This window comes from Xiphophorus maculatus, chromosome 22 (genome assembly GCF_002775205.1).
Source record: "Xiphophorus maculatus strain JP 163 A chromosome 22, X_maculatus-5.0-male, whole genome shotgun sequence".
Taxonomy (NCBI): Eukaryota; Metazoa; Chordata; class Actinopteri; order Cyprinodontiformes; family Poeciliidae; genus Xiphophorus; species Xiphophorus maculatus.
In genome coordinates, this window is record NC_036464.1 from 12,812,192 (window position 1) to 12,838,597 (window position 26,406).

Here is a 26,406-nt window from a genome sequence, read left to right on the forward strand (position 1 = left end):
CCAGTGGGAACCATCTTCCATGAAAAAAAGCATTGAGGTTATGGTTGCAAATATTGCATATGAAGAGAAGTTGGAGAAAGTAGCAGGATGAGGAATGTGACCGTATGTCTCTTGCTTAAGTCAATAGCTGAGGATACGTTAAGACACTCAAATTAGACATTAGAAGACAAGACGATTTAATTGGTGCATGTTAGGTCAATTCAAAGTGTTTTACATGAATAAAAAAATTTGGGATGTTCCCGTAATTATAAACCAAAGGCAGCTGTAAACAATGTTTCAGTATCTTTGCCGTTTTAGAAGTTATTTTCCAGATAAGTGGAGCATAAAAAAAGGCTTGGGAATGTTCAAGACTCGTCTATACTGTGTATCAACACAGTAGAGGAGCTGGTAACCACAAGATCTGCAGTTTGTTAATAGTGAAGTGGAACATCGATATCTTTAGTCTAGAGCGTGATTTTTCAGAAATTTTTAGCTTGGTAAAAAAAATAACTATGAACAAAATTATAAAGAAATAAAGAGTGTTACAACTGGTTATGAAATTAATAAATGAAAGGAACAGATAATGCCTTTTTTTTTAATAATCTGACGCGCCTTTAAGAGCGCGCTGCGCGTTCTCGGCATCGTCTGGGCGAGCGCGCCTCCATCAGAGACAATCCGCTGTATCTTCCGTGGGCCACATAAGAAAGGATAACAGCGATAAGGTAAGTATGAATCTATATGTTGTTATATGCAAAATTCCCCTGAGTGAGGCTGCATTATTTTTAAACGTGAATCCTTCAGGCGGCAGAGGATTATCCAGGCTAATTTACGAGACGGGCTGAGCATCATATGCAAATGAATGGTAACGATGTAACAATGCAAAGAAATGCCTCTATTCCCCTTGTTGCATTTAATTATCAACAAACGTTTATTCTCCAACATTATTTGCACCCTTAATTATAATAACACATTTATATACTAAAACGCAGACATGCCTTTTAAATTAGGGCCTATTATCAGACACTGCCAGTGTTTTAACAATAATTGCCCACTGGAAGGGCTTTTATTCCATGCACCGACAATTTTGGTGTTCGAAATAGATAAATATTTCATTTCATTTCATATCATTCTCAGACCAGCATGTTGTGCAACATGGACATCAGTCTTTGCTGAGAATATGTTCAGCAGCACTGAGCACATCACAACACCTCAGATCCCATCATCACTGATCCACCCTGAGCTCAGTGCCGCGCAAATATCACGATGGGCTGGAGCAGGTGATGCTCGCGCTCAACGAGTCGTGTTTTTCCATCTGTGCCACACAACATTAGAAAAACATAAAGTTCGGTTATATCACTCCTGTGGCCTCATTTCTTCTTCTTGCATAGATGTCAGGAATGAAGCAGCTGGTTGCAACATGCTGGACCTGCCTGCTGCTCTCCGCTTTCCTGTGCGAGCCTGCGCTCTGCAAAGGAGGTCGCGGGGGCTCTCGGGGCTCCTCCCGCGGATCCCCCGCGCGCAGCTCCACAGCGGGGACCTACCGGGGAGGCGGAGCCTACGGCGGCACGCGCTCTCGGTTCAGGGTCGCTGGCCGGACGTCCCCGGTGAGGGTGGCGAGCGCTGCAGCGGCGGGAGCCGCGGTGGCCTTATCGGCAGACAAATGGTACGCGTCCGCCTACCGCCGCAGCAACACTGACAGCTCGGAGGAGGAGCTGGATTACTACAACAGGACCAATTACTTTGATGCATTGTCGAGCTCCACTCAGAACGGATCTTTTCTCCCTAATGCTGTCAATATTATTATTGCGACATTTTGCGCAAAGTATGGACTCGCGTTGGACTTTATACAGTAAATACACTTCCGTCATTTTAAGATACATTTCTGATCTTAAGCCCTGATTAGAAGGACTGTCACAAATACATTATTGTGCTGTATGTATTTACAGTGATTTTATACTAGTGGACACAACATTACCAGCATAGAATTCCCTCACTGTTTACCTTATAAACATATGCACCATGCAAAATGCTATGTCTGAAAAACACAAAGAGCCAAATTCAACTGTTTTCATACAGTTGTAACTATACTGCCAATATTTTTTACAAATGTAAATTTTTATTGCAAAGCTCTCTGCACCTCTCCAACAGATTTATGGGTCGTTTAAGCAGACTTTGATCCAATAATTGTTGGCACATGAACAGCAGACCGAGATCAAGTTGGAACCAACATAATTGTGTCTGAAATTAAAGCTGCTAATCTTTTCTCGAGCTCAGAACAAACTTTTGGACTTTTAATATTTATTGCTTTCATGCACAAACATAATTTCCCCACAACGTTTTGGTTCATGTTCTTATTATCTTATGTCCTAGATAAGCATTTTCCCCAATTTCCTTTTTCCATGTTCTTTTATAGCATCTTGGGTTTTGAGATCTGTCACAAACATCAAGCAGATGTCTTGCTCTTTATAGTTACTCCTTCATCTTGTTTTCGTCTTGTGTTCATACTCCCAAAGGGTCTCTCTCAGGAGCAACAGACTGTTTCATAGCTATAAGTGCACTCAATAATACTCTGCAACTCTTGTGTACATATTAAATAAACGGTTTGTAATCACTGTCTCTCTGCTAATAAATAAACTGTTTTAATCATATTAACCTCCTGCCTTCTGTCTTACAAAGAGGACTTTCCAGGATATTTAAGTTAAATACTTTTATTTACAAGTAGTATGTGGAGGTTGACCTCTGTAAAACATCAGAGGAGACATAAGCAGTCCTCTTTTGTGGACATTTAAGAGGTGAATAAATCTAAAAATGTGTCAGGTCAGTCCAGGAGTACTTGTCCCAGTTCTCCTTTCCTGAATGTTCTGATGAAATTGTACGCTGCTGCCGTGTAGTTTGGGATGGTGACAGTGATGTTTCCTAAAGCAGACAAAAAAAAAACAAAAAAAAACAAGCGAAAAGTTGAAGCCCTAACCCTTGAATGTTGTTTTTCTTAAGATTTTAATGTAAAAATGTGTGGAAAGTAGCATAATATCACTCTGTAAAGTCGTTTAGCGGGAAATTAATGTTCCCTTGTAAAAAACAGTTTATTTTTTAGTTTAAATGTAGAAACAATACTGGGACTTTAATTGGTACCATTTGTTTTGGTCAGATGAATCTAAAGCTAAGCTTTGTTAGAACTAAACACCCATTGTTTAGTATAAAACGAGGAACAACTATGTGGAAACGTACAAGATGGCCACTGTTAAGCACAGTGGAAAATCTGTGATGCTGTGGGCCTGTTTCACTTCCTTAATGCTGTGGAATCTCATAATGAACTACTGCAAAGGGAAATCTAGCAGATGGCAGAAAACAGACAAAATGGGTCATCACTAAGTCTATCAGCATATTAATGATCTAAAACAAGACTAAAATAGTTCGGCCAAAACAAAATCAATATTTTTCCATGTTCAGTCCCCAAACATGAAGCCTGTAGAAAACCTGCGGCGTTTTCTACAGGGGTCTCTACCCAGAAACTCCGGGTAGAGAGACTCTCCAAAGAGAAAGGATCCATCGCTCTGTCTGCCCCAACCTTTTTTAAATGTTGAAAGACAAGTTCTGTCCTGTTGCCAAACATATTCACAGCACTAACAGGTGTGACACTGGTGATTTTGTAATCATTTCCACATGTGAGAATAAGTGCACTCAAAATAAAGATTGTTTCATAAAACGGCCAGAGAACATTACAAATAATATAAGAACTGTTATGAACCTAAAAGACTTCAGACTTTCACATGCTAGCTTTGTACTCTATTGGTGCTGATCAGTAGATTTCATTATCTTAGTTAGAAAGCTGCTGGCCATGGTTTCATCTTTACTGTGCAGAGAACAACATTATTTCAATATTAGATTCAGCATAAAAGCAAACAACTTCCACAAGTGAATATATATTTAATAACAACTGGATGTGCCGCGTGAAAGTTTAAGACTTGCTCTTCCTCACCTACTCCAGTGATGGCTTTGACTCGCTGAGTCTTTCTGAGTTTCACAGCGATACGTTTGAGGACGTGCTGGATGTCGTCACTTGGCTCTTGGAGGTCATATTTCTCTACATATCTGCATACAAAACACCCAAACGGTGAAGAATACGACAGGCATAATATAAAGACAACACTCGAGAAATTCAAATTCATACCCAAACCTCCTGAGTCGGTTCAAAGAAAAGAGCAGGTAGTCTGCAATAACATCTTCACCCACCAAATGGTCCAGGATAGTTCCTGAGGTAGAAGATAAAACATTTGTTTAAAATAAAGACTTTCTAGTTGGACCTAAATCTGAACTGTGTTCAGCTCACCACATAAAGCCAGCTTCATGCCCGTCTCCACGCTCTCGATCTTAGGGGGTAACACGCCGGGTGTGTCCAGCAGGTACATTAACGGTCTCTCAGAAACCTGAGAACAAAGACTTGTTTAAACATTGCACGGCTATTAGTGCACAAAGACAATAAGGCCACAGAATGAAACATGTTTTCCACTCACACCTGTATTTTAGTCAGGATAGCTTTAGTTATCCCTGGCTCCCCACCCACTCGCGATGCACGGCCTGAAATTTGCATAAAAATCCCAACATTTACTGCTAAGTAGCCAAAATAATTGAGAGATATAATTTGATTTCACAAGCTATTAATTATTATTCTTACCTTTTTTAACATTTGTTCTTCTCATTGCATTAATAAGTGATGACTTCCCCACATTGGGCACTCCAATCACCATGAGACAGTAATCTCTATTCTGAAAACATTGCATGAAGAGAGAGAAAGATGACTTAAATGGTCAGTAACTGAAAAAACAGGCAAAATTGTATATACTATTGTCAAATTATGTTGATATAATGTAAAATTTATGAACTCATGCTGTTACTGCTTAGATTTGCATTTATCTATGCATTCTGTGAGAGAAGTGCTGTGACAATATGCATGAACTTATCAATAGAGAAAAACAGAGTCAGAGTTTTTTGTGCCTCTCATTCATACCTCTCAAACGTTCCCACATTTTGCCTGAAATAAAAACTTAACTTGCACATGAGAAATCATCACAAAGTAGTGTATAAATGTGAAGTGGAAGGAAAATTAAAAAAAAAAAAGTTTTCAAAACCTTGTACAAGAAAAAAAAAATCTAAATTTGTGAGTTTGGATTCAGCCTCCTAAACCTTAAGCACTTTTCTTTGTAAAATAGCTCAAGCTCACTCAGGTTGGTGAGAAAGTGCTCACCAACATCACTTTTTAAGTTGTGCCATATATTCTCAATTGAATTTGGTCTATTGATGGGCCACTCTAACAAATAAATGTGATATAAAGCCATGTTCAATACATGGCTTGTGTCAGATTGCAAACAAGACTTCTGACAGTTTTCCTTCAACGACAGCATTCTTCTTGCCACTCTTCCACACAGACCAGATTTGCGGAATGCAGGACTAATTAGTTGTAGTGGATTTTATTTTGAGGGTATCGGAGTAAAGGGGACTTTCAGATCTTCATTTTTGAAAACCATGTTCCTTCTCCTTCACAATTTTGCATTGCTTAGTGAAGTTATATCTCATTTTATTATTATATCGCAGTTAGTGGCTGCTACAAAGCTGAGAAAATCTTCATCAGATGTAAATACCTTTGCACAGCTTTGTATTTGGTAAAGAGTGATAACGGCTGAAATATCTGTACTGAAGTGTAGAAATAAAGTGTTGTGTGTCAAATTGAAACTCAAATAAAAACATGTATTAATGGAGTATGCCAACCTCCTCTCTGTTAAAACGGTCACTGGTCTTAATTAATTCCATCACCAATGGCACCAACTGCAGAAAAATAAGAAGAGAAAGAATTGCACTAATTGCATTTAATTAACTTCAGTAAGCTACTTGTTGACACTGAAGTTAATCTTTACCTTTTTGACGTTGTCATCTCTTTGCTTTAAACAGTCCGTAAAGAGAACATTCCTCACCCCATCATTTTCTAGTTTCTTCAAGATTTTCTGCAGTTTGAATGTGAAGACAAAATGAAGACCTTGTTAGAGATCTTGTTAACTGTTTAAAAATATATACTTTTCTATATGTAAACAAGTCCTTTCACCTGCTTGTTGGATAGATCAGCGAGGTCCATCTTGTTCAGAACAAGGAGATGAGGCCTTACATTCAGTGAGTCCTCAAATATGGGGTTTCTTCCAGACAAGGGGATTTGGTCATTATTAAGAAAAATAGTACATGCTCAAGTAAACCTGTAAAGCATGGCTACATTGCCTGGTCACAGGTGGGACGTTCCTTTAGTTTCCCAATGACATGTCTACTACATTTGCATGTAGTAGAGATCCAGAGGTATATCACAAATTGTCAGCTTTGACTCAGGAATGAACAAATATTCCTCAATGTCTTAAAGACAAACGTGCGCATGAAATGCAATCACTATAATCCAAAGCTCTATGAATCCCTCCATGAATACTGAATGTTCAACCCAAGGTTAGGTTATGAAACAATATCCCAAGCTTTGAGCATTTTATAGAGCTCTGTTCTATCAATCATACAAAAACTGGAAGGTGTATGGCACAACATCTCTAATGGCACAAAGACATAATGTGGACTTATTTGAATTAAATTAAAAGCCTAATTCAGAACGAGATGTTTTAAAGGATATTCTGGCATCATGGATTTCTATGATGCAGTCCACATTCTTGAGGTTGGCTTTCATCTGCTTCAACCCTGCAACCATCACATCGTTTCACAACAAATAACTGATCGAGCAAAAAATAATAAATAAATAATATTCACTTAACAAAAGGACATGTAAACAACTACAATGCATTTTTGTATGAGCCTGGAGATAACTATAGATGAGTATGTCACCTTTCGCCATGTGTCCTGGGAACCAGTGAGCCACCTCCCGGCCTCCAAAGTCAAACACTGTCCTGAATCTGTCGACATTTTTGAGAGTCTGGCACAGTTTCATCACCACAGATAGTCTAAGCTAACTTACGTAGGTTAGACTAGCCACTTGTATATAAATTTATCTACTAAGAAACACACTCCCAATGTCCAGTGTGTTACACTGTTTACATACCGACTCGAATATTTTCCATACAACTACGTTCCGCAGCGCTTCAATGAAGCAATGCCGCCCCCTGCAGGCTGACAGCCACGGAACTTCTTGAACGGAAAAAGAAGGCAGAATGGAATACGTTTATGATCTAAACATTATTTGTTTACCTACATTAAACAAACGTGGGTAGATTTCGCCACTTGTGCCTTTTGAAAACAACAAAACAAAACAAAAAATAAAAACATACACAATTAACAAACGTCAAATGACATCTTTCCCATGGGGATCCCCCCCCCCATTTTTTTTCAAAAAAAGAAAAAAAAAAGAATATGGACAAGTCAGATGTGTTAGAAATTTATATTTTCTTGTGGAAGGGTAAGATTATTGATATGCTAAATAAATCACACTAATTTTTAATAATAATGACAATACAAGTGACAGATAATCAAACCTTTTGTTACAGTATGGATTTGGCAACTTCAGCTTTTAAGCCATACAGTACTTCATATAAAATATGACAAATATAAAATTGATTCACAGTTAATTAATTCATAAATAGCAATTTGATTGATACAGTGACAAGAAAATTATTTAGAAATTAATATGCATTTTTTAAAAAGTAGTTCATAATTAATATGGCACATGTACTCTTATTAAAAATTTACAAAAAGGTCCATATGGCTATAAGTGTAGAGGAACATTTCAGTTAATTGGAATATGTGTTCCCATGAGGCTCATTTCTCAGATTAAAACTTTAAAAAAATAACCTTTAAGCAGATAGTAGACACACTTTTCATAAAACCCACATTTGTGTATTAAAAATGTTTTTATTGGTCCAATTAATTATTATAATCTTATAATTATATCCCTTTCATTAAGTGGAAAATCATCACAACTACTTGAAAACATTAGTTGGTAGGCAATTAAGCAATATAGTGTGTTTCACTTAGTGAACAGTTACTGAAAAACATCAACTTTTCAATAATATTAAAATTTACCTGTATGTAAGTGGCATCTTTAAAGCTCTGGATTGATACATCTTCTACTATACAAGCCATTAGCTCATTCAAGCTTTTTCAAATTTTAAGTAACCAATTTTAAATGAATTAGAGTCTAAATTATCTACAAAACCCCATGTTTTGTAATTTATGTATAATATTTTTTCATAGAAGTAAGCCTTAAATTGCATACATTTGCAGTATCTTTTTATTTTAGCAATCGTGTGGCTCTTTTAAAGCTTTGCCATTCGGCGCCTGGAGGGATTAGTGGAGGAGTAGTGGGAGATGAGTCTGTCAGCTTCTCTCCAGCCAGTGAGAAGCGCTCCATGGACGGTGGAAAAGTAGCAGAGATGAGTGGCTTCTCCAGCAAACAACACCTGCAGGGGCTGGAAAGAATTTTAAAAGTTAGAAAAAGGACTCAAAAATATAATCTTACAGTCTAGTTAAAACACTGTAAAGATTCCATCTGTGACAACATAATATAAAAACACTTGATCAACCTTAGGTGAACAAGAGCACAGGCATGTACTTGACATCTTAGACTGTGTTATCACTTTATTAACATGATAATAATAAATGAAGGTAATGTTTGCCTGCATATCAACTCATCAGTGTCCTGGACTGTTGTTGAGATGTTTTAATTCTGTCCTCTGTGAAACATTGTGTCATTTGATAGAAATTAGATTTATGCAAATCTTTCCTAAAGATCCACCTCTGATCAATTAAGGTCTGGATGTTGAACAGGCCAAACAATAATTTGTTTTTATTTCAACTTCTTCTTTTTTTCTCAGGTCCTTTTGCCAATTTTTAAACAGAAATGATCATGATTAATTTATTGGACATATTTCTACATTGGTGAGGCTTTTCTTAATGAAACTGCAAAAAAGGCGAATGGACAGATGGAAGGATGAACGGAAAGGATGAAAAAACACTTTAAGTGCAGATGTTTTTTCTCCAGCTTTTAGGAATCTTGAACCTAAAGCCTTGTATCAAATTATTTTTTCAAATGAGCATACGTCAGATGATATGCAACTGTCTACGTCTACATGCACATACTCTGGCTTTCGATGCATTGGATGGCAGAGGCTCCATCATGTTCTCCAGATCCTGCTGTGAGCAGCCCGTTGCCAAGTAGCTGTAAGATCCATTTGTCCAGGGGTTGTGGAACCATTGGGAGCGCTGGATCCTCCGTGGAGTGATGGAAGGATTCCCTGAAGACAAACATTAGATCCAAACATACCGAAGGATCCTGATAACTGAAACTGTATATAGTGATATAAGACTGTGCAGTTCTGCTAGAAAGGCATCCACGTAATGATACACAGGAAATGTTTGGAAGACTTTTTCATCACACAATAGAAAGAATAAAAAAAGGCTCACTAATAAGAGCTAAAATATAATAATAAACAACTCAGTTTCAAATGAGGTCCCTTTTAGCATTCTTTATTCTTCAAAACTCACCTGTGAATCTGCGGACAAGTTGTGTGACAACATCTGTGACCTCCTGCTCAGGTAGTGTCTCCATGTACTCAGACTCATGCCCTGCGATCCACCCACAGAGAAGATGACCATACCTGAAGGACATAGCAAGAAAACGCATATATTACCAAACATGAAATTCAGCATAAGCTGGACAGTGTCAGAGTTATTTGTATCTGAAGACCTTTCAGTGGGTTTGAGGACAGTGAAACCAAACAGCTTCTTTATCCAAGAACTCTTCACATCTGAGACCTGATCCACCAACGCATCCTGATACAAAGCAGAAGAGAAAACAAATATGGAACATAAAGTCATGAGCTAAAGTTTTAATTGACATGTAATCCCTCTGAAGAATAAAATGTCTGTAGGACAACTGCTGCAGATTTTTGTCTCACCTCATCCTCCCACACCAGCTGAATGACATCACAGTCAGCATCCCACCACGGCTCGTTGAACTCCACAAATATTTTGTTGTTGGTTCCAAAGCCGAGCCTCTGGATGGAGTGCAGCTTGTGAAGAGGGAGAGGAGGGTGGAACAGACGTGAATGGTGTCTCTTTAAGTATCCTAATAAAACAGAAGTTTATGGGATTGTTTTAGCATATTTAGTGTTTTATTTCCAGTTAGGATTGGTAAACTGATCTGCATGGGACTGCAGAGAATACAATAATAAATGTTTATAGGACAAATATGCCTGAGAGAAATTACCTAAAGGCACTGTTACGATAACATGATCTGCGTTGATCCTCTCCCCGTCCTCACACTCCACCATTACTGAGCTTTGTTTCTCGTTGTTGCTCCAGTAGACACTCCGCACAGGTCGATTGTACTTTACTATATCATCAGGGAGCTCTGACATCAAGTTTGCAATCAGACCTTCATAGCCACTATACAAAAAAGGAAGAAAAATAAAAAAATAAAAGTAGAATGTATAAATTCTGCCCTGAATCAGCATGTTTCTGATTAATAAGCAATAAAATTGCATAAATTATTAAACTGACTTTTGCTGAAAGCCCGGCAGTGCTGGCCAACATTGTAGGCCTGACTGGTAAAAGAGTATAAATAGATGGTGCAGGAGCAATACATTTAATTCTACCCTAATTATACTCCAAAAAACTAAAAAGTAAAAAATAGCATTTTTTATCTCCTTCTGGACGAATGTGGCAAAGTAGATGCATTCAATTTCCTGTCTAAACACAATCATATTGCTGAATGTGTCCATAAGGATGACCATCATGATTTACCCAAATTTTTCTTACAACTATTTTTTTCCCCAACCTTCACAATATACCAACCATTCTTGCTTAGCTTCGAGATCTAATTTGCGGTGGAATAAAGAGCAGCAAACATCCTTCCAAGTAGCCAGAAGCTCAGTATTGGGAGAACTGTAGCAAAAAGTGGTATTTTAAGGCTAGCAAGTCTTTAATATGACCACCAGACACAGGGATGAATGCAAAGAATTAGCCTTTCTGTCTTACCATCACATATATAAACACGTGAAGTTTATTAAACTCTATTCTAACTTTAAGTGGAGTCATGCACTTCAGTTAGAAAAGACCAAGAATGAGCTTTTCAGCAAACACTCGGGTGGGTTTGGTTTAAAACAAATGTTGAGAATCACATAATTTCTGCTGTTAGTTAAAGGACTTGTGATGTTGTGGGCTTTTTCTCTCTTATAAAAACCATGAGAACTTTGTACAAATTTTCCTCTGTGAGACTACGCTACTTCCAGAAATGATTATTGTTTTGTTTTTTGTATTATTATTTCTAAGAGATAGGCCAACAAATGTGGACAGCACTGTATGTGAGATTGTTCCACCACAACCACACAAAGTCAAAGTTCATACCCTGGGAATGTACAGTCCAATCCAGGAAAGGTCTTGTATTGGCCAAAGGCCCCCAGACCAACCTCATCTAAGCTGTGTGAGCCATTAACACAGCATTCTCTTTTCAGCATGCCACTGATCACACACAGCTGAAAGGATCTGGTGGCTGAGTCGATGTCTTTCCACTTCTCCACACATCGTTTTCTCACCTCCACACAGCAACAAAACAAAACAAACAAAAAAATCATATTAGACAATGCAGTCAGCCACGGTGGTTGGAAACCGATCTCGGAAAACTGAATCTCATAGATGAACAGCTAACATTAGTCTTTGGTTAATAATGTAAGAAACAAACCTCTGAGCGTATGAAGTCTCCCACACTGGTATAGGGTTCTCCCATTTGATTCTGAAACTGTGAACTTTCATTCAGCAGCACGGTAAACATCTCCAGAGCTGGATAGATGTCCTTCTCACTCAGCTTCCGACCTGCACACATGACAGAAAGTAAAGAAATATTAAATTCTCCAGTTAATGACATGCATGACACAGTATATAGTCACTGATCTGCTCTTTCATACAGTGATAAAAACACATAGTGTTTTTGGTTTAGAGATAGGTTTGTTTCATTTTTCAAACTAACATAATAGGTCTAATAAGTGAGCTGAGTGAGACTCAGTGTTGACTACCTGAGCTGCTGAAGATGTTGGTAATCCAGGGTGTTTCTCCTCCCAGGTCGAAGGCCTGGTTTTCTTGGGTCAGAGCCTCTGGGTCCAAGAGCCCATAATGACGGGCCAGACAAAAAACCGGGTTTTCCTCAGAGGGTCCATGGATCCAGTTTGCACCAATCTCAATGACTTTATCACCTACACAGGACACATTTCAACAATCATTACAAAACTGGAATGTTTTTCTTTCCATTAACTTTACTTCAACAAAAAGAGTTATACCAGTTAAATTTGTCTTGAATATTAAGACTGATCAGAGAAATCATACTGTTGCTTGCTTTGACCATAATATGTATGTTTTTCCATAACAGAAAGTATAAACTGTCTACTCATAATTTCATAAATAATACCTCAACTACGCTCTCCTCTCTATGACAGTAAGCTGTAGCACACATTTTACTAATTATGTTTAAATTACCGTAGTTATATGCTCTTTTTCATTTCTGAAATGTTTGCACTGTTATTGTGTAAATTCATCTGGGTAGACCACTATATTTCAAGTTCTAAGTATTAGATTAAAACTCTTGACCTCCTTCCACAAAGTAGTAACAAGGGTTATAGATAAGATTTTATAGTTCCGGAGTAAACACAGCCGGGGCGGGGTACACTCTGAAGTCTTTTTCAGTGCCAAGCACAGCACAGCAATGTAAATGCAAAGGTTATAGCTTATCAAATCTAGGAACGATCTTCATGTTTTAGAGATAAACAGTATGGGACACGAGGAAACAAAAAAAACAGGAAGCAGGTGGATCTGAATCACTTTTATGTTGGCTAACTTGCTCTCTTTCAGATCTGACTCAGGCATTCAAATGCACAGAACATCTGCATACACGTCTTCACTAGAGCTGGAACTATTAATCAGTTATTGAAATAATAGCCAACTAAGTGAGAAATTAATTAATCAATCAAAAGGTGTGCCTGCCACACCTCTTATTTAAACAATGCAGGTGGGTTCGGTGTTAAACATGGGATCAATATGTTTCACTAAAGCCAAACCAGGCTCAGGACTATGACTATGTAAAGACAGGCTTAAGCAATTTAGGCAAATGCATGTCCACAAATTTCTTCAAGAGACCATATGGTCGATCGCAACTTTACTGATACTGTGGATAAAATGTGTATGCCATATCTCACACCAAACAAGCAACATTTCTGATGGATAATTATGGGGAATTGAAGCACTTTATACTCAAGAAGGCAAACACTCCAGGTACAATAGGAAACAACCATGAATTAATTGGAATGCATAATTAGCCTTAACTACCCCCCTAAAATATCCCCACCAGACTCACACCCTTATCCCATTGGGGTCAGGAGGGGTGCTGGTGCCTATCTCCGGCTGTCAACTATCGAGAAGCGGGGTACACTCTGGACGGGTCGCCAGTTAGCAAAACGATACATTTCTGATCACTTAGAAGGTCTCTCCTACATCATCCTTATTTGGTTTTAACTATGGTTAATTTCTTGTATGATTTGAGATGCTTTTATTTTTGAAGGGACCGTTTTCTGTTTAACTGTTGCGCAAAGGCAGCTTAACAGCAATCAAAAGGCAATATGAGTTGCAACGGATGATAAAGAAGTACATATTTTAAATATTGTGTGACACCTGTGCATTTGTTTAACTATATGCCAAAACTAAAGTTCTAAACGTATCTTGAGTTAACACGTTGCATTGCAAAAGTACACCAGTGAAGTGTTATCGTTCATTTGGGGGGGAATTCTACAATTTATATGGCTTGACCTGATTACATCTCCTTTGCTTTATCAGAAATTTTATCCCTTCAACACATACATGTAATTGTTTATTAAAGACTTTCCTGTCAAACTTACATCAACAGTAGGCCTCAGAAACACAGTTGAACAGCAGCAATGCAATCATGGATAAGGTTAGTAATTGCATAGGCTTAGGCTACCATGTTAAAATAATACAGGGACTTGACTGAATACCAAGATGAATCAGTGGGACTTGCAGGGTGATAAAAGAAAAAGAAAAAAAAGACCAACACAGGCAGATAAAAAATAATAATAAATAATAATTAAAAAAAAAAATCACTGACATAACACATCATATCAGCGCGGCCGCTGACAGAGCAGATAAGGCACCAGGGTTAACTAATCCTGTGCTGTTAGCCTGTGCTGTTAGCTCTGGAGCAGGCTAACAGCACAGCATAAATTGCCATGGTAACTTATGTGCTACTGGTTTTGTGAAACCGAATCGATCCCGATGTATTGCACCTTGTGCGTACTTTGTTCATTAAAAAAAACAACTGTTGCAAAAGTATATCGCGACATCTCAATTTTGAAACTGAGCGGATCATTTAAAAGTCTTAAGCATAATTGTACCAATGTTTCCAACCTGTGGTTTTAAATTTAACATTCGCGTGGCAGGCTACTTCCATCTGCCAGAGTTTGACAAAGACTCCTAACCTGCCTCTATTGTTAAAACATTTAAATTTCCCTACTGAAATATGTTCATCTGATTTAAAAGGGAACGTCAGAATCAGATACTGTAATAATTAGGATGTGGTTGATTAGTTAGAAAGTTGTTTCTGAGCCAACCAGACTCACCAAATCTGCCAGTTTTAATTCGTCCTCCACTTCTTTCAGTTGCTTCAAGTATGTGGACATTAGTGAACCCAGAATTAACCAGCCTGTGACACGCAGCGATCCCCGCTATCCCACTGCCTACGATAACAATGTTTACGTTCCTGTTTCCAGCCATAGCTGCAGCACACTTGCTCTGGATAACGTTCTCCAGCTACTTCCTCATGGCAAAGACTGGCGTCGGAAGTATCTTCTGGTACGCACTTTCAAAATAAAAGCTTTTTAAAATACTTCCGTAAGTAAATAAATTAGACTCATAACAAATTTAGGAAATTAAATATATATTTACCACGTAACATGTATATGACTCACAAATTAAACAACATAGCAAAAATACGTAGCTAATTTATTTATTATATATCTATATCTATATCGATATATCTATCTATCTATCTATCTATCTATCTATCTATCTATATATATATATATATATATATATATATATATATATATATATATATATATATATATATATAGATAGATAGATAGATAGATAGATAGATAGATAGATAGATAGATAGATAGATAGATAGATAGATAGATATATAGATATAAACAGCTAATGTATTATTAGTTGTTCATAGGCTAATAAAACTTATTAGCTTCTGAGCTAATAAGTTTTATTAGCTTATATATACACAAGCCAGTAAAAGCTTTACAAATTATCCTTTCATTTTTTCTTGTATATGAAAAATCCTTATCTTCAATAATGCTTGAAGACATTAGTCTGCAAATAATTTCTCTCGACTTAGTGAATTGTGTTACTGAAATGAATCTAATTTACTCAATATGACTATACCATATGCAGTATAAAAGTAAAAATCTTATTTTTAATGAATAGGTTTAAAATATTTATCTTAATACATGTAATATTTATGACATATATGCATAAAATCTGCATACATGTAAAAAAAACAATAAAAACTTTCTGCTTTTAACTTTCTATATTAATACTTATCGTTTCATTTTTATGTGTTTTCATTTATTCAGTTCAACTAATGATTTGTTTCACTGAGACTTTATATAGGTATGCATGTACAATAACACCTACATTACACTTGCTCTTTGAAGCATTCCCAAAAATGATGCTATCAGAGCATTACATAAACTGCTCAGATAGTATATCCAGGCTGGTCAATCTGCAAATTTATTTAACTGAATGGTTCTAAAGCATGGCATTAAAAAATACCCTGATTCTGTCCATTTTCCCATAATATTTGATGTAGGTATGAAGAAAACGTTTGGGTTCTTATTATGTTCATCCAAGTCCAGATTGTCCTTAGTCGTTTGTTGTTTTCCCTGAAGCAAGCATGGATGACGTCAGGCCCTTCTCTCAACTCCAACCTTGGTGTTTGCAAACTTGGACACAGTGAAAACATATCTGCAGCTCTATTTCTTTTTACCTTCCACCTCTGAAACATTGTTCTATTTCCTTGCTAGAGAAAAATAGGCACAGAAAGTAAAAAATAACTACAAATATCATTTGACCCACTGACATCAAAATTATTCACTAAATCCACAGTTACAGAGTATTTGTTACTTGTTGCATATATTTCAGGTTAATTAACTGCCTGTTTTTGACTTTGCCTCTGCTGATCCCCTTTCTGTATCTACAGTTTGTGTACCTTGCACCAGAGTTTCCAGCTATCTTAAGGGACACTTATAAAAGCATACATTTATGACAACTCAGGAGTTTAATGTGTTCTGAGAAACAGCTTACAGATTCTTTGTTCAATGATAAAGATGTTCCATAGCTGGTGTCACCTGATTAGAAGGACAGGAATTATAATTTTACGCTGAGTGGGGTTTAATTTTTAACTTTTCTGGTCTGGATGGAGGGGACTGGATTAAGAGTAGTGAGAGATGAGTCTGTCAGCTTCCCTCCGGCCAGAGAGTAGTGCTCCATGGAGGGTTGAGTAGTAGGACGGATGAGTGGCCTCTCCAGCAAACATCACCTGGAGGGGCTGAAGCATAAACATAAAGTCCATAAATGACAACAGCTGTACAGATGATCTTTTTCCTTTTTTTTTTTTGCATGCGCACAGTCAAGATAAATGTAAGCTTGTGTCTAAATAAAAAATGTTAATTTGTAAACCTGCTGCTTTCCTCTGGTTGGCAAGGGCTCCGTCATGTTCTTAAAATTCTGCGCTGAGCAACCGATTGCTGGGTGGCAGTAAGATCCCAATGTCCAGCGATCATGAAACCACCGGGTACACTCGATTCTCGTAGGTGTGATGGTAAGGTCTCCTAAATACAGACAATTATATTAAAAACAGACTATTTACAAACATAGACTTGTACTATTGATTGTAAAAATACTGACACTGATCTCCATGAAAAAACATAAAATAGGAAAGTGTGGGCAAAATACTAGCTACATGCTTTTCAAATAAATAATGAACTCCCTTATTAATTTATTTTTGAGTATAGCAATCTGAAAAGTATAGCTAAATTCTTGTGAAATACTTGAAAGTCAACTTTGGCTCAGTCGTGACAAGTTGTCATTATGCGCATGGGTCTGCAAGTGTTTACCCTGTGAATAGCAATGTCTGTCAAAATGCTACAGTTACAGAAAACAATTGATCATAGCTCTACAAAAAAGTCCTTTTTAATTACTTAAGGATACCATGTATGCATAAATCTACATCATAATTAGGGTAATTCATATCAAAATCAAAATTAGACTGTCTAAGTTGCTTAACAGGGAAATGTTTTATAAATTCCTGTTATGAAAACAAGAAAACAAAACCTGTTCTTATTTTTTCTGAAGTAAGGATCACCTGAGAATCTACGGATGAGCTCTGTGATGGAACGCCTAACTTCCTGCTCAGGAAGTGTTTCCATGTGCTCCGCCTCGTGTCCAGAAATCCAACCGCAGAGAACATGGCTTCCACTATAGGGTTCATAGTCAACATGAAGTTAGACTTTTCAGCGCTTTGTGTACTAGCTTGTTAAATTTCAATTAAAATCACACTGTTATGATTTCAATTAAAATCATAACAGTAACATAAATACTGTTATGTTGCTGACCTTTTAGAGGATTTCACCACATTAAATGATGAGATCTTCCTAACCCAGTTTTTGCTTATATCTGACACATGGTCTGAAATATCCTCCTGCAAAAGACAAAGAAAATATCAACAGGATTGACTTAAGACCTGGTTGATGGTGCAGAAGTGTTAGAATAATCAGCAAGAACTTTTATGCTGCAGAATTCATATTGATTTAGTCTCTTTAGAAAAATCTCTATATTTGTGAAGAGCAGTTGTACAAACCTCATCATCCCACACCAGATAAATGATCTCACAGTCAGCATCCCACCAGGGGGATTCAAACTCAACATGGATTTTGTCACATGTTCCAAATCCTATTTTCTGAATGGACATCAGCTTCTGGGCAGGAAGAGGAGGTGAGAACAGAGTTGAGTGATGATTCTTCAGGTATCCTGGATAGAAACAAAAAAAAACAATAAAAAAAGCCATGCTTTTAAGAGCTTTAAGGGGGGGAAAAATCAGCTTAAAACACAAAAAACTTAAAATCTATAAACTGCAAGACGCTGTCTGTAGAACTCACTTCCTCTATTTGAACTTGTTGGCATGTGTTGTAGCAATAATCATTTGCAGAACCACATTTTCATTCAGCTGGATTTGTAAGACATAATTAAAAATCGCCTAAAATGTCCTTGCAGATAAAGCCTTTAAGCTGCAAAGGTCAAAATAGCCTGAAAGCCCACCTAGAGGCACGGTGACAATGACATGATCAGCATTAATCTTTTCCCCATCCTCACACTCCACCATCACAGCATTCTCTTCACTCTCGCTGTAGCTCCAGTGAATGCAGCGTACAGGCCGACTGTATGACACCAAGTTGGCGGGGAGCTCTGACATCAAGTTGCTGATTAAGCCCTCAGCACCACTGCCAGACAAGAGCATAAACACGGTAAGTCAGACTACTTTACAGGTAGGGAGAAACAACATAAAAACTGTTTGAGCAGTAGGTATTTGGAGATTGCAATGACTTTGTGCAACTCTGTATTTATCGGAGATTACATGTATTGTAATTCCTGATGAGTAAAAAGGAATTAAGTGGATTAAACAGGTCTTTCTTAGTTAAAAAAAATCCTATTAATTCCACATTTTTTGTATTTTCTTCTATTTAGTTTTCTATCCTACAGTATTCAGAAATCGATTAACCCTAATTTGCAGAGATGAAAAATAAAATTGGTTTTATTTCAGAAACCAAGTGATTTTGTTAGTTATATTTTATTTCTACATTTCAGCAAAACATTCTGCAGCATAAATTCAACGACACTCCCTCAGTCTGGTGACAGCTATTTCTGGTCTAACATGTGTGCAAACCTTGGGAATGTGCAGTCCACTCCTTTTATACTCAGGTACATAGAGAATCCAACCAGATCTAAGTCCTCCAGTGAGTGAGTAGCACTTGAACAACATTCCTCCTTCAGCATAGTACTGATGGCACCCAGCAGCACCTGCCTGGTGTGCTTATCTTTATTTTTCCACCTCTTTGCTGTTCGCCTTCGTACCTGCATAAAGGGCAAAAAAATATATCTGAGCACCTACATATCTCTGTTTTTCCTTGCTTTGGTGAAAATAAGGAGATATTTCTTGATTTTTCTTCAAGAAATATCTTGAATGAAAATGTACCTCAGATCTCACAAAATCTCCAACACTCGGCCAGGATCGTTGTTTATGACTCTTGGACTGTGGAGTATTGTCCAAGATTACATGAAACAACTCTGTCGCAGGATCCATGTCATCAGGATTCACCTTCTGACCTGAATAAACATATATATGTTTTTTTTTTCACGAGGACTACAACATTTATTTTAATTTTGATTGAGAATGCAACATGCTTGCTAATCCTTTCACCTGAACTGGTAAACCAGTTGGGAACCAGAGGAGGATATTCACCAACATCCACGGCTTGGTTCTCTGGCGTGAGGGATTTCGGATCCAGGAGGTTATAGTCACGGGCCAGACAAAACACTGGGTTCTCTTCAGACGGACCGTGGATAAAAGCTGCACCCATTTCTATCATGGTATTACCTATGGAGGAACACAAAAGATGCAAATGGATTCAATTTAAAGTGTTAAACAGCGTTGTTTCAAAAGATTCAAAATGGTTATTCCCTGCGTATAAATTGAATTATAATCATATGCACAACAATTACTCTAATTACAACAACATAATAAAATGATAATAATGTCATAAGACAGAAAGAGACTACTAAAAAATTATAAATCGGCTAGTCTACTTTTTCTTAGTTAAACTTACAAAATCTAAAACCTTAAAAAAAAATGTCTAATGGGTTATCTGGTCTTACTGTGTGCAAGTCTCCTAGAAACCAAATTGCAGACATAAGGAAAGGTCTTGAGTTTGGTTTCTTACCCAGTCTGCCAGTTTTAATTCGTCCTCCACTTCTTCCAGTGGCTTCAAGTATCCGGACATTAGTGAACCCAGATTTAACCAGCCTGTGAGCCGCTGCGATCCCAGCTATCCCGCAGCCTATGATCACTATTTTTGCATCCACATTCTCAGCCATGTCTGGTTCAGTGAGTCAGACTAACTTCTATAACGAGTTTTCACCTTTTATTCACCTTCCATACTTCCGCTTCCCTGTTCGTAAAGACCCATGGCTTTCTCGACTTTACGAGATGTTGAGTGTAGATTAAGTCTGGCTTTCTTGCAAAGTAATTCAGAAGTGAGCGGATTAAGGACACACCTGAGCTGCACAATTTGTTCGAGGCTGAACTGGTTGTTAGAAATGACTCGTATCCACAAAAACTCCCTGTTATCCATAGAAAACACTCCGAATGCATTCTGGTCTGGTTGCAGTACAACACGTGACATATTGAATCCCCAAACCCTGGAGGTTGCTTATAATTATGCTATATGGGAACCCAGAGTTACATATTTTATTGTATTATTTTTCTGGAAGACGACGAAGAAGAAAAACCTCTTATTGCAAATGCAATTATTTCAAACAGGCCCCATCCATATGTATTTACAGAAAACATAAATAAATAAAATAATTTGTTATAAATTAGAACGTTATCATTAACTTGTGCTAACAAATTAGCAGCTAAAAGACACGTAATATTCTAAGATGTGAAAGTGCTGTTTTGTCTTATCCTGTTAGATTCATTGAGTTATACTGGCATCTAGTGGACACTAACTAACAGAGCAGAATGTTATAATACCAAGTGATATGTCGAATACTTTAAAGATTCATCTTTTTCAATTTTTGAACTTAATTTCGTGAGTAATTAACAGGTTTTACATTATAGGGAGAAATACCACTCCATTGCAATTCAACTTATTTCTCTAATGAAGTCACCAGATTATGTCAGTTTTGACACTTCGTCTCCCATCCTGAACAAGAAGAGGGCAACAATGCCCTCTTCTTGGCATTGTTGCCCAAGAAGAGGGCAAAGGAAAAGAAAATCTTAAATGGGAAGAAAAAACTTCAATCCAAACCAAGCAAAAGTTCTTCTGTTTTTTATTTGTATGTTTTCAAATGAATTACTTTTTTGTCTCATGTCTTTCACCTTGTTCAGATATTTTGTAAAGTTTTAACTAGAGAGCTTAAAAATCTAATTTTTAATGAATAGGTTTAAAATATTTATCTTACTAAATGTTATATTTATGATACATATGCATAAATCTGCATACATGTAAAAGACAATAAAACCTTTTTGCTTTCAGCTTTCTATATAAATAATTATCTTTTCATTTTTATGTGTTTTCATTTATTCAGGTCAACTAATGATTTGTTTCACTGTGACTTTATGTAGGTATACATGTACAATAAAACCTACATTACACTTGCTCTTTGAAGCATTCCCAAAAATGATGCTATCATAGCATTACATAAACTGCTCAGATAGTACATCCAGGCTGGTCAATCTGCAAATTTATTTAACTGAATGGTTCTAAATCGTGGCATTAAAAATGACCCTGATACTGTCCATTTTCCCATAATATTTGATGTAGGTATGAAGAAAACGTTTGGGTTCTTATTATGTTCATCCAAGTCCAGATTGTCCTTAGTTGTTTGTTGTTTTCCCGGAAGCAAGCATGGATGACGTCAGGCCCTTCTCTCAACTCCAACCTTGGTGTTTGCAAACTTGGACACAGTGAGAACATATCTGCAGCTCTATTTCTTTTTACCTTCCACCTCTGAAACATTGTTCTATATCCCTGCCAGAGAAAAACAGGTACAGAAGCTAAAAAATAACTACAATAGTCTCATATCATTTGACCCACTGACCCCAAATTTATTCATTCAATCCACAGTTACAGAGTATTTGTTACTTGTTGCATATATTTCAGGTTAATTAACTGCCTGTTTTTGACTTTGCCTCTGCTGATCCCCTTTCTGTATCTACAGTTTGTGTACCTTGCACCAGAGTTTCCAGCTATCTTAAGGGACACTTATAAAAGCATACATTTATGACAACTCAGGAGTTAAATGTGTTCTGAGAAACAGCTTACAGATTCTTTGTTCAATGATAAAGATGTGCCATAGCTGGTGTCACCTGATTAGTAGGACAGCAATTATAATTTTACGCTGAGTGGGGTTTAATTTTTAACTTTTCTTGGGGATGGAGGGGACTAGTTTAAGAGTAGTGAGAGATGAGTCTGTCAGCTTCCCTCCGGCCAGAGAGTAGTGCTCCATGCATGGTTGAGTAGTAGGACGGATGAGTGGCCTCTCCAGCAAACATCACCTGCAGGGGCTGAAGCATAAACATAAAGTCTACAAATGACAACAGCTTTACAGTTGATCTTTTCTTTTTTTGCATGCGCACAGTCAAGATAAATGTAAGCTTGTGTCTAAATAAAAAATGTTAATTTGTAAACCTGCTGCTTTCCTCTGGTTGGCAAGGGCTCCATCATGTTCTTAAAATTCTGTGCTGAGCAACCGATTGCTGGGTGGCAGTAAGATCCCAATGTCCAGCGATCATGAAACCACCGGGTACACTCGATTCTCGTAGGTGTGATGGTAAGGTCTCCTAAATACAGACAATTATATTAAAAACAGACTATTTACAAACATAGACTTGTACTTTGGATTGAAAAAATACTGACACTGATCTCCATGAAAAAACATAAAATAGGAAAGTGTGGGAAAAACACTAGCTACATGCTTTTCAAATAAATAATGAACTCCCTTATTAATTTATTTTTGAGTATAGCAATCTGAAAAGTATAGCTAAATTCTTGTGAAATACTTGAAAGTCAGCTTTGGCTCAGTCGTGACAAGTTGTCATTATGCGCATGGGTCTGCAAGTGTTTATCCTGTAAATAGCAATGTCTGTCAAAATGCTACAGTTACAGAAAACAATTGATCATAGCTCTACAAAAAAGTCCTTTTTAATTACTTAAGGATACCATGTATGCATAAATCTACATCATAATTAGGGTAATTCATATCAAAATCAAAATTAGACTGTCTAAGTTGCTTAACAGGGAAATGTTTTATAAATTCCTGTTATGAAAACAAGAAAACAACACGTGTTCTTATTTTTTTCTGAAGTAAGGATCACCTGAGAATCTACGGATGAGCTCTGTGATGGAACGCCTAACTTCCTGCTCAGGAAGTGTTTCCATGTGCTCCGCCTCGTGTCCAGAAATCCAACCGCAGAGAACATGGCTTCCACTATAGGGTTCATAGTCAACATGAAGTTAGATCTTTCACTGTTTTGTGTGCTAGCTTGTTAAATTTCAATTAAAATCTTTTTGAGAAAAACATTGTGACATTGCTGACCTTTTAGAGGATTTCACCACATTAAATGATGAGATCTTCCTAACCCAGTTTTTGCTTATATCTGACACATGGTCTGAAATATCCTCCTGCAAAAGACAAAAAAAAATATCAACAGGACTGACGTAAGACCTGGTTGATGGTGCAGAAGTGTTAGAATAATCAGCAAGAACTTTTTATGCTGCAGAATTCATATTGATTTAGTCTCTTTAGAAAAATCTCTATATTTGTGAAGAGCAGTTGTACAAACCTCATCATCCCACACCAGATAAATGATCTCACAGTCAGCATCCCACCAAGGGGATTCAAACTCAACATGGATTTTGTCACATGTTCCAAATCCTATTGTCTGAATGGACTCCAGCTTCTTGGCAGGAAGAGGAGGTGAGAACAGAGTTGAGTAATGGTTCTTCAGGTATCCTGGATGGAAAAAAAAAAAAAAAACAATCAAAAAAGCCATGCTTTTAAGAGCTTTATGGGGGTGGGGATAAATCAGCTTAATAGCCAATAAGCTTAAAATCTGTAAACTGCAAGAGGCTGTCTGTAAAACTCACTTCCTCTATTTGTACTTATTGACATGTATGTGTTGTTGCAATAATTATTTGCAGAACCACATTTTCATTCAGCTGCATTTGTAAGACATAATTAAAAATCGCCTAAAACGTCCTTGCAGATAAAGCCTTTAAGCTGCAAAGGTCAAAATAGCCTGAAAGCCCACCTAGTGGCACGGTGACAATGACATGATCAGCATTAATCTTTTCCCCATCCTCACACTCCACCATCACAGCATTCTCTTCACTCTCGCTGTAGCTCCAGTGAATGCAGCGTACAGGCCGACTGTATGACACCAAGTTGGCGGGGAGCTCTGACATCAAGTTGCTGATTAAGCCCTCAGCACCACTGCCAGACAAGAGCATAAACACGGTAAGTCAGACTACTTTACAGGTAGGGAAAAACAACATAAAAACTGTTTGAGCAGTAGGTATTTGGAGATTGCACTGACTTTGTGCAACTCTGTATTTATCGGAGATTACATGTATTGTAATTCCTGATGAGTACAAAAAAATTGGGTGGATTAAACAGCTCTTTCTTATTTTAAAAAATCCTATTAATTTAACATTTTTTGTATTTTCTTCTATTTAGTTTTCTATCCTACAGTATTCAGAAATCGGTTAACCCTAATTTGCAGAGATTAAAATTGCAAATAAAATTCGTTTTATTTCAGAAACCAAGTGATTTTGTTAGTTATATTTTAAATCTACATTTCAGCAAAACATCCTGCAGCATAAATTCAACGACACTCCCTCAGTCTGGTGACAGCTTTTTCTGGTCTAACATGTGTGCAAACCTTGGGAATGTGCAGTCCACTCCTTTTATACTCAGGTACATAGAGAATCCAATCAGATCTAAGTCATCCAGTGAGTGAGTAGCACTTGCACAACATTCCTCCTTCAGCATAGAATTCATGGCACCAACCAGAACCTGCCTGGTGTGCTTATCTTTATTTTTCCACTTCTTTGCTGTTCGCCTTTGAAACTGCATAAAGGGCAAAAAACAAACAAACAAAAAAAAATATATCTCAGCACCTACATATCTCTGTTTATCCTTGCTTTGGTGAAAATAAGGAGATATGTCTTGATTTTTCTTCCTGAATAAAAATGTACCTCAGATTTCACGAAATCTCCAACACTTGACCAGGATTGTTTGTCACTCTTGGACTCTGGAGTATTGTCTACGATTACATGAAACAACTCTGTCGCAGGATCCATGTCATCAGGATTCAACTTCTGACCTGAATAAAACATATATTTGTTGGGTTTTTTTCCACAAAAACTACAACATTTATTTTAATTTTGATTGAGAATGCAACATGTTTGCTAATCCTTTCACCTGAACTGGTAAACCAGTTGGGAACCAGAGGAGGATCTTCACCAACATCCACGGCTTGGTTCTCTGGCGTGAGGGATTTCGGATCCAGGAGGTTATAGTCACGGGCCAGACAAAACACTGGGTTCTTTGCAGACGGACCGTGGATAAAAGCTGCACCAATTTCTATCATGGTACTACCTGTGGAGGAACACAAAAGATGCGAATGGATTCAAGTTAAAGTGTTAAACAGCATTGTTTAACATATGTTTTGTGCAAGGATTCAAAATGGTTATTCCCTAGGTGGAAATTGAATTATAATCATATGCACAACAATTACTCTAATTACAACAACATAATAAAATAATAATATTAATACTAATGTTATTATTAACAACAATAATAATAATAATAATAATAATAATAATAATAATAATAATAATGTCACAAGATAGAAAGAGACTACTAAAAAATTATAAATCGGCTAGTCTACTTTTTCTTAGTTAAACTTACAAAATCTAAAACCTTAAAAAAAAATGTCTAATGGGTTATCTGGTCTTACTGTGTGCAAGTCTCCTAGAAACCAAATTGCAGACATAAGGAAAGGTCTTGAGTTTGGTTTCTTACCCAGTCTGCCAGTTTTAATTCGTCCTCCACTTCTTCCAGTGGCTTCAAGTATCCGGACATTAGTGAACCCAGATTTAACCAGCCTGTGAGCCGCTGCGATCCCAGCTATCCCGCAGCCTATGATCACTATTTTTGCATCCACATTCTCAGCCATGTCTGGTTCAGTGACTCAGACTAACTTCTGCAACGAGTTTTCACCTTTTATTCACCTTCCATACTTCCGCTTCCCTGTTCGTAAAGCCCCACGGCTTTCTCGACTTTACGAGATGTTGAGTGTAGATTAAGTCTGGCTTTCTTGCAAAGTAATTCAGAAGTGAGCGGATTAAGGACACACCTGAGCTGCACCTTTTTTTGAGGCTGAACTGGTTGTTAGAAATGACTCATCTGATATCCACAAAAAACTCACTGTTATCCATAGAAAACACTCCGAATGCATTCTGGTCTGGTTACAGTACAACA

At 37.3% G+C, this 26,406-nt stretch overlaps 5 protein-coding genes across 5 annotated transcripts; 1 reads left to right on the forward strand and 4 right to left on the reverse strand.

The window, feature by feature from the left end:
* Positions 1-509: 509 nt before the first annotated feature.
* Positions 510-2,627, forward strand: sprn (shadow of prion protein). Its single transcript, XM_005813418.3, has 2 exons — positions 510-701; positions 1,368-2,627. Exon 2 carries the CDS (start codon positions 1,368-1,370, stop codon positions 1,830-1,832), a length of 465 nt encoding a protein of 154 aa, XP_005813475.1. The 5' UTR covers positions 510-701; the 3' UTR covers positions 1,833-2,627.
* Positions 2,628-2,671: 44 nt separating this feature from the next.
* On the reverse strand, positions 2,672-7,068 carry mtg1 (mitochondrial ribosome associated GTPase 1). Its single transcript, XM_023326901.1, has 11 exons — positions 6,844-7,068; positions 6,635-6,699; positions 6,077-6,181; positions 5,892-5,978; positions 5,746-5,802; positions 4,655-4,745; positions 4,496-4,557; positions 4,310-4,406; positions 4,151-4,232; positions 3,959-4,071; positions 2,672-2,895 (listed from the first exon to the last, which is right to left on the reverse strand). Exons 1-11 carry the CDS (start codon positions 6,944-6,946, stop codon positions 2,798-2,800), a joined length of 960 nt encoding a protein of 319 aa, XP_023182669.1. The 5' UTR covers positions 6,947-7,068; the 3' UTR covers positions 2,672-2,797.
* Positions 7,069-7,379: 311 nt separating this feature from the next.
* paox (polyamine oxidase) lies at positions 7,380-14,845 on the reverse strand. Its single transcript, XM_005813419.3, has 10 exons — positions 14,631-14,845; positions 12,024-12,200; positions 11,693-11,823; positions 11,359-11,546; positions 10,220-10,398; positions 9,909-10,078; positions 9,698-9,783; positions 9,496-9,608; positions 9,091-9,245; positions 7,380-8,420 (listed from the first exon to the last, which is right to left on the reverse strand). Exons 1-10 carry the CDS (start codon positions 14,782-14,784, stop codon positions 8,268-8,270), a joined length of 1,506 nt encoding a protein of 501 aa, XP_005813476.1. The 5' UTR covers positions 14,785-14,845; the 3' UTR covers positions 7,380-8,267.
* A 708-nt stretch (positions 14,846-15,553) lies between these two features.
* Positions 15,554-20,493, reverse strand: LOC102221096 (peroxisomal N(1)-acetyl-spermine/spermidine oxidase-like). Its single transcript, XM_023327991.1, has 10 exons — positions 20,079-20,493; positions 19,559-19,735; positions 19,334-19,464; positions 19,025-19,212; positions 18,400-18,581; positions 17,942-18,111; positions 17,697-17,782; positions 17,447-17,559; positions 16,762-16,913; positions 15,554-16,630 (listed from the first exon to the last, which is right to left on the reverse strand). Exons 1-10 carry the CDS (start codon positions 20,230-20,232, stop codon positions 16,514-16,516), a joined length of 1,470 nt encoding a protein of 489 aa, XP_023183759.1. The 5' UTR covers positions 20,233-20,493; the 3' UTR covers positions 15,554-16,513.
* A 1,450-nt stretch (positions 20,494-21,943) lies between these two features.
* On the reverse strand, positions 21,944-26,333 carry LOC102221362 (peroxisomal N(1)-acetyl-spermine/spermidine oxidase-like). The gene is made up of 10 exons (XM_023327146.1): positions 25,948-26,333; positions 25,345-25,521; positions 25,119-25,246; positions 24,803-24,990; positions 24,173-24,354; positions 23,705-23,874; positions 23,458-23,543; positions 23,237-23,349; positions 22,551-22,702; positions 21,944-22,426 (listed from the first exon to the last, which is right to left on the reverse strand). The coding sequence occupies exons 1-10, from the start codon at positions 26,099-26,101 to the stop codon at positions 22,310-22,312; spliced, it is 1,467 nt and encodes a 488-aa protein (XP_023182914.1). The 5' UTR covers positions 26,102-26,333; the 3' UTR covers positions 21,944-22,309.
* Positions 26,334-26,406: the final 73 nt, after the last annotated feature.

Coding starts and splice junctions, on each gene's coding strand:
- sprn (XM_005813418.3), top strand. CDS start 1,368: ATGTCAGGAATGAAGCAGCTGGTTGCAACATGCTGGACCTGCCTGCTG.
- mtg1 (XM_023326901.1), bottom strand. CDS start 6,946: ATGAAACTGTGCCAGACTCTCAAAAATGTCGACAGATTCAGGACAGTG. Junction 4,407..4,495: donor CTATCCTGACTAAAATACAG/GTGTGAGTGGAA, acceptor CTTTGTTCTCAG/GTTTCTGAGAGACCGTTAAT. Junction 2,896..3,958: donor CAAAGCCATCACTGGAGTAG/GTGAGGAAGAGC, acceptor TGTCTGCTTTAG/GAAACATCACTGTCACCATC.
- paox (XM_005813419.3), bottom strand. CDS start 14,784: ATGGCTGGAAACAGGAACGTAAACATTGTTATCGTAGGCAGTGGGATA. Junction 11,824..12,023: donor CAACATCTTCAGCAGCTCAG/GTAGTCAACACT, acceptor TCATGTGTGCAG/GTCGGAAGCTGAGTGAGAAG. Junction 10,079..10,219: donor TATCGTAACAGTGCCTTTAG/GTAATTTCTCTC, acceptor CTGTTTTATTAG/GATACTTAAAGAGACACCAT.
- LOC102221362 (XM_023327146.1), bottom strand. CDS start 26,101: ATGGCTGAGAATGTGGATGCAAAAATAGTGATCATAGGCTGCGGGATA. Junction 25,522..25,947: donor AATTAAAACTGGCAGACTGG/GTAAGAAACCAA, acceptor GTTCCTCCACAG/GTAGTACCATGATAGAAATT. Junction 22,703..23,236: donor GCTCATCCGTAGATTCTCAG/GTGATCCTTACT, acceptor GTCTGTATTTAG/GAGACCTTACCATCACACCT.
- LOC102221096 (XM_023327991.1), bottom strand. CDS start 20,232: ATGGCTGAGAATGTGGATGCAAAAATAGTGATCATAGGCTGCGGGATA. Junction 18,582..19,024: donor GTGGACTGCACATTCCCAAG/GTTTGCACACAT, acceptor CTTGTCTGGCAG/TGGTGCTGAGGGCTTAATCA. Junction 18,112..18,399: donor CATTGTCACCGTGCCTCTAG/GTGGGCTTTCAG, acceptor GTTTCTATCCAG/GATACCTGAAGAATCATCAC.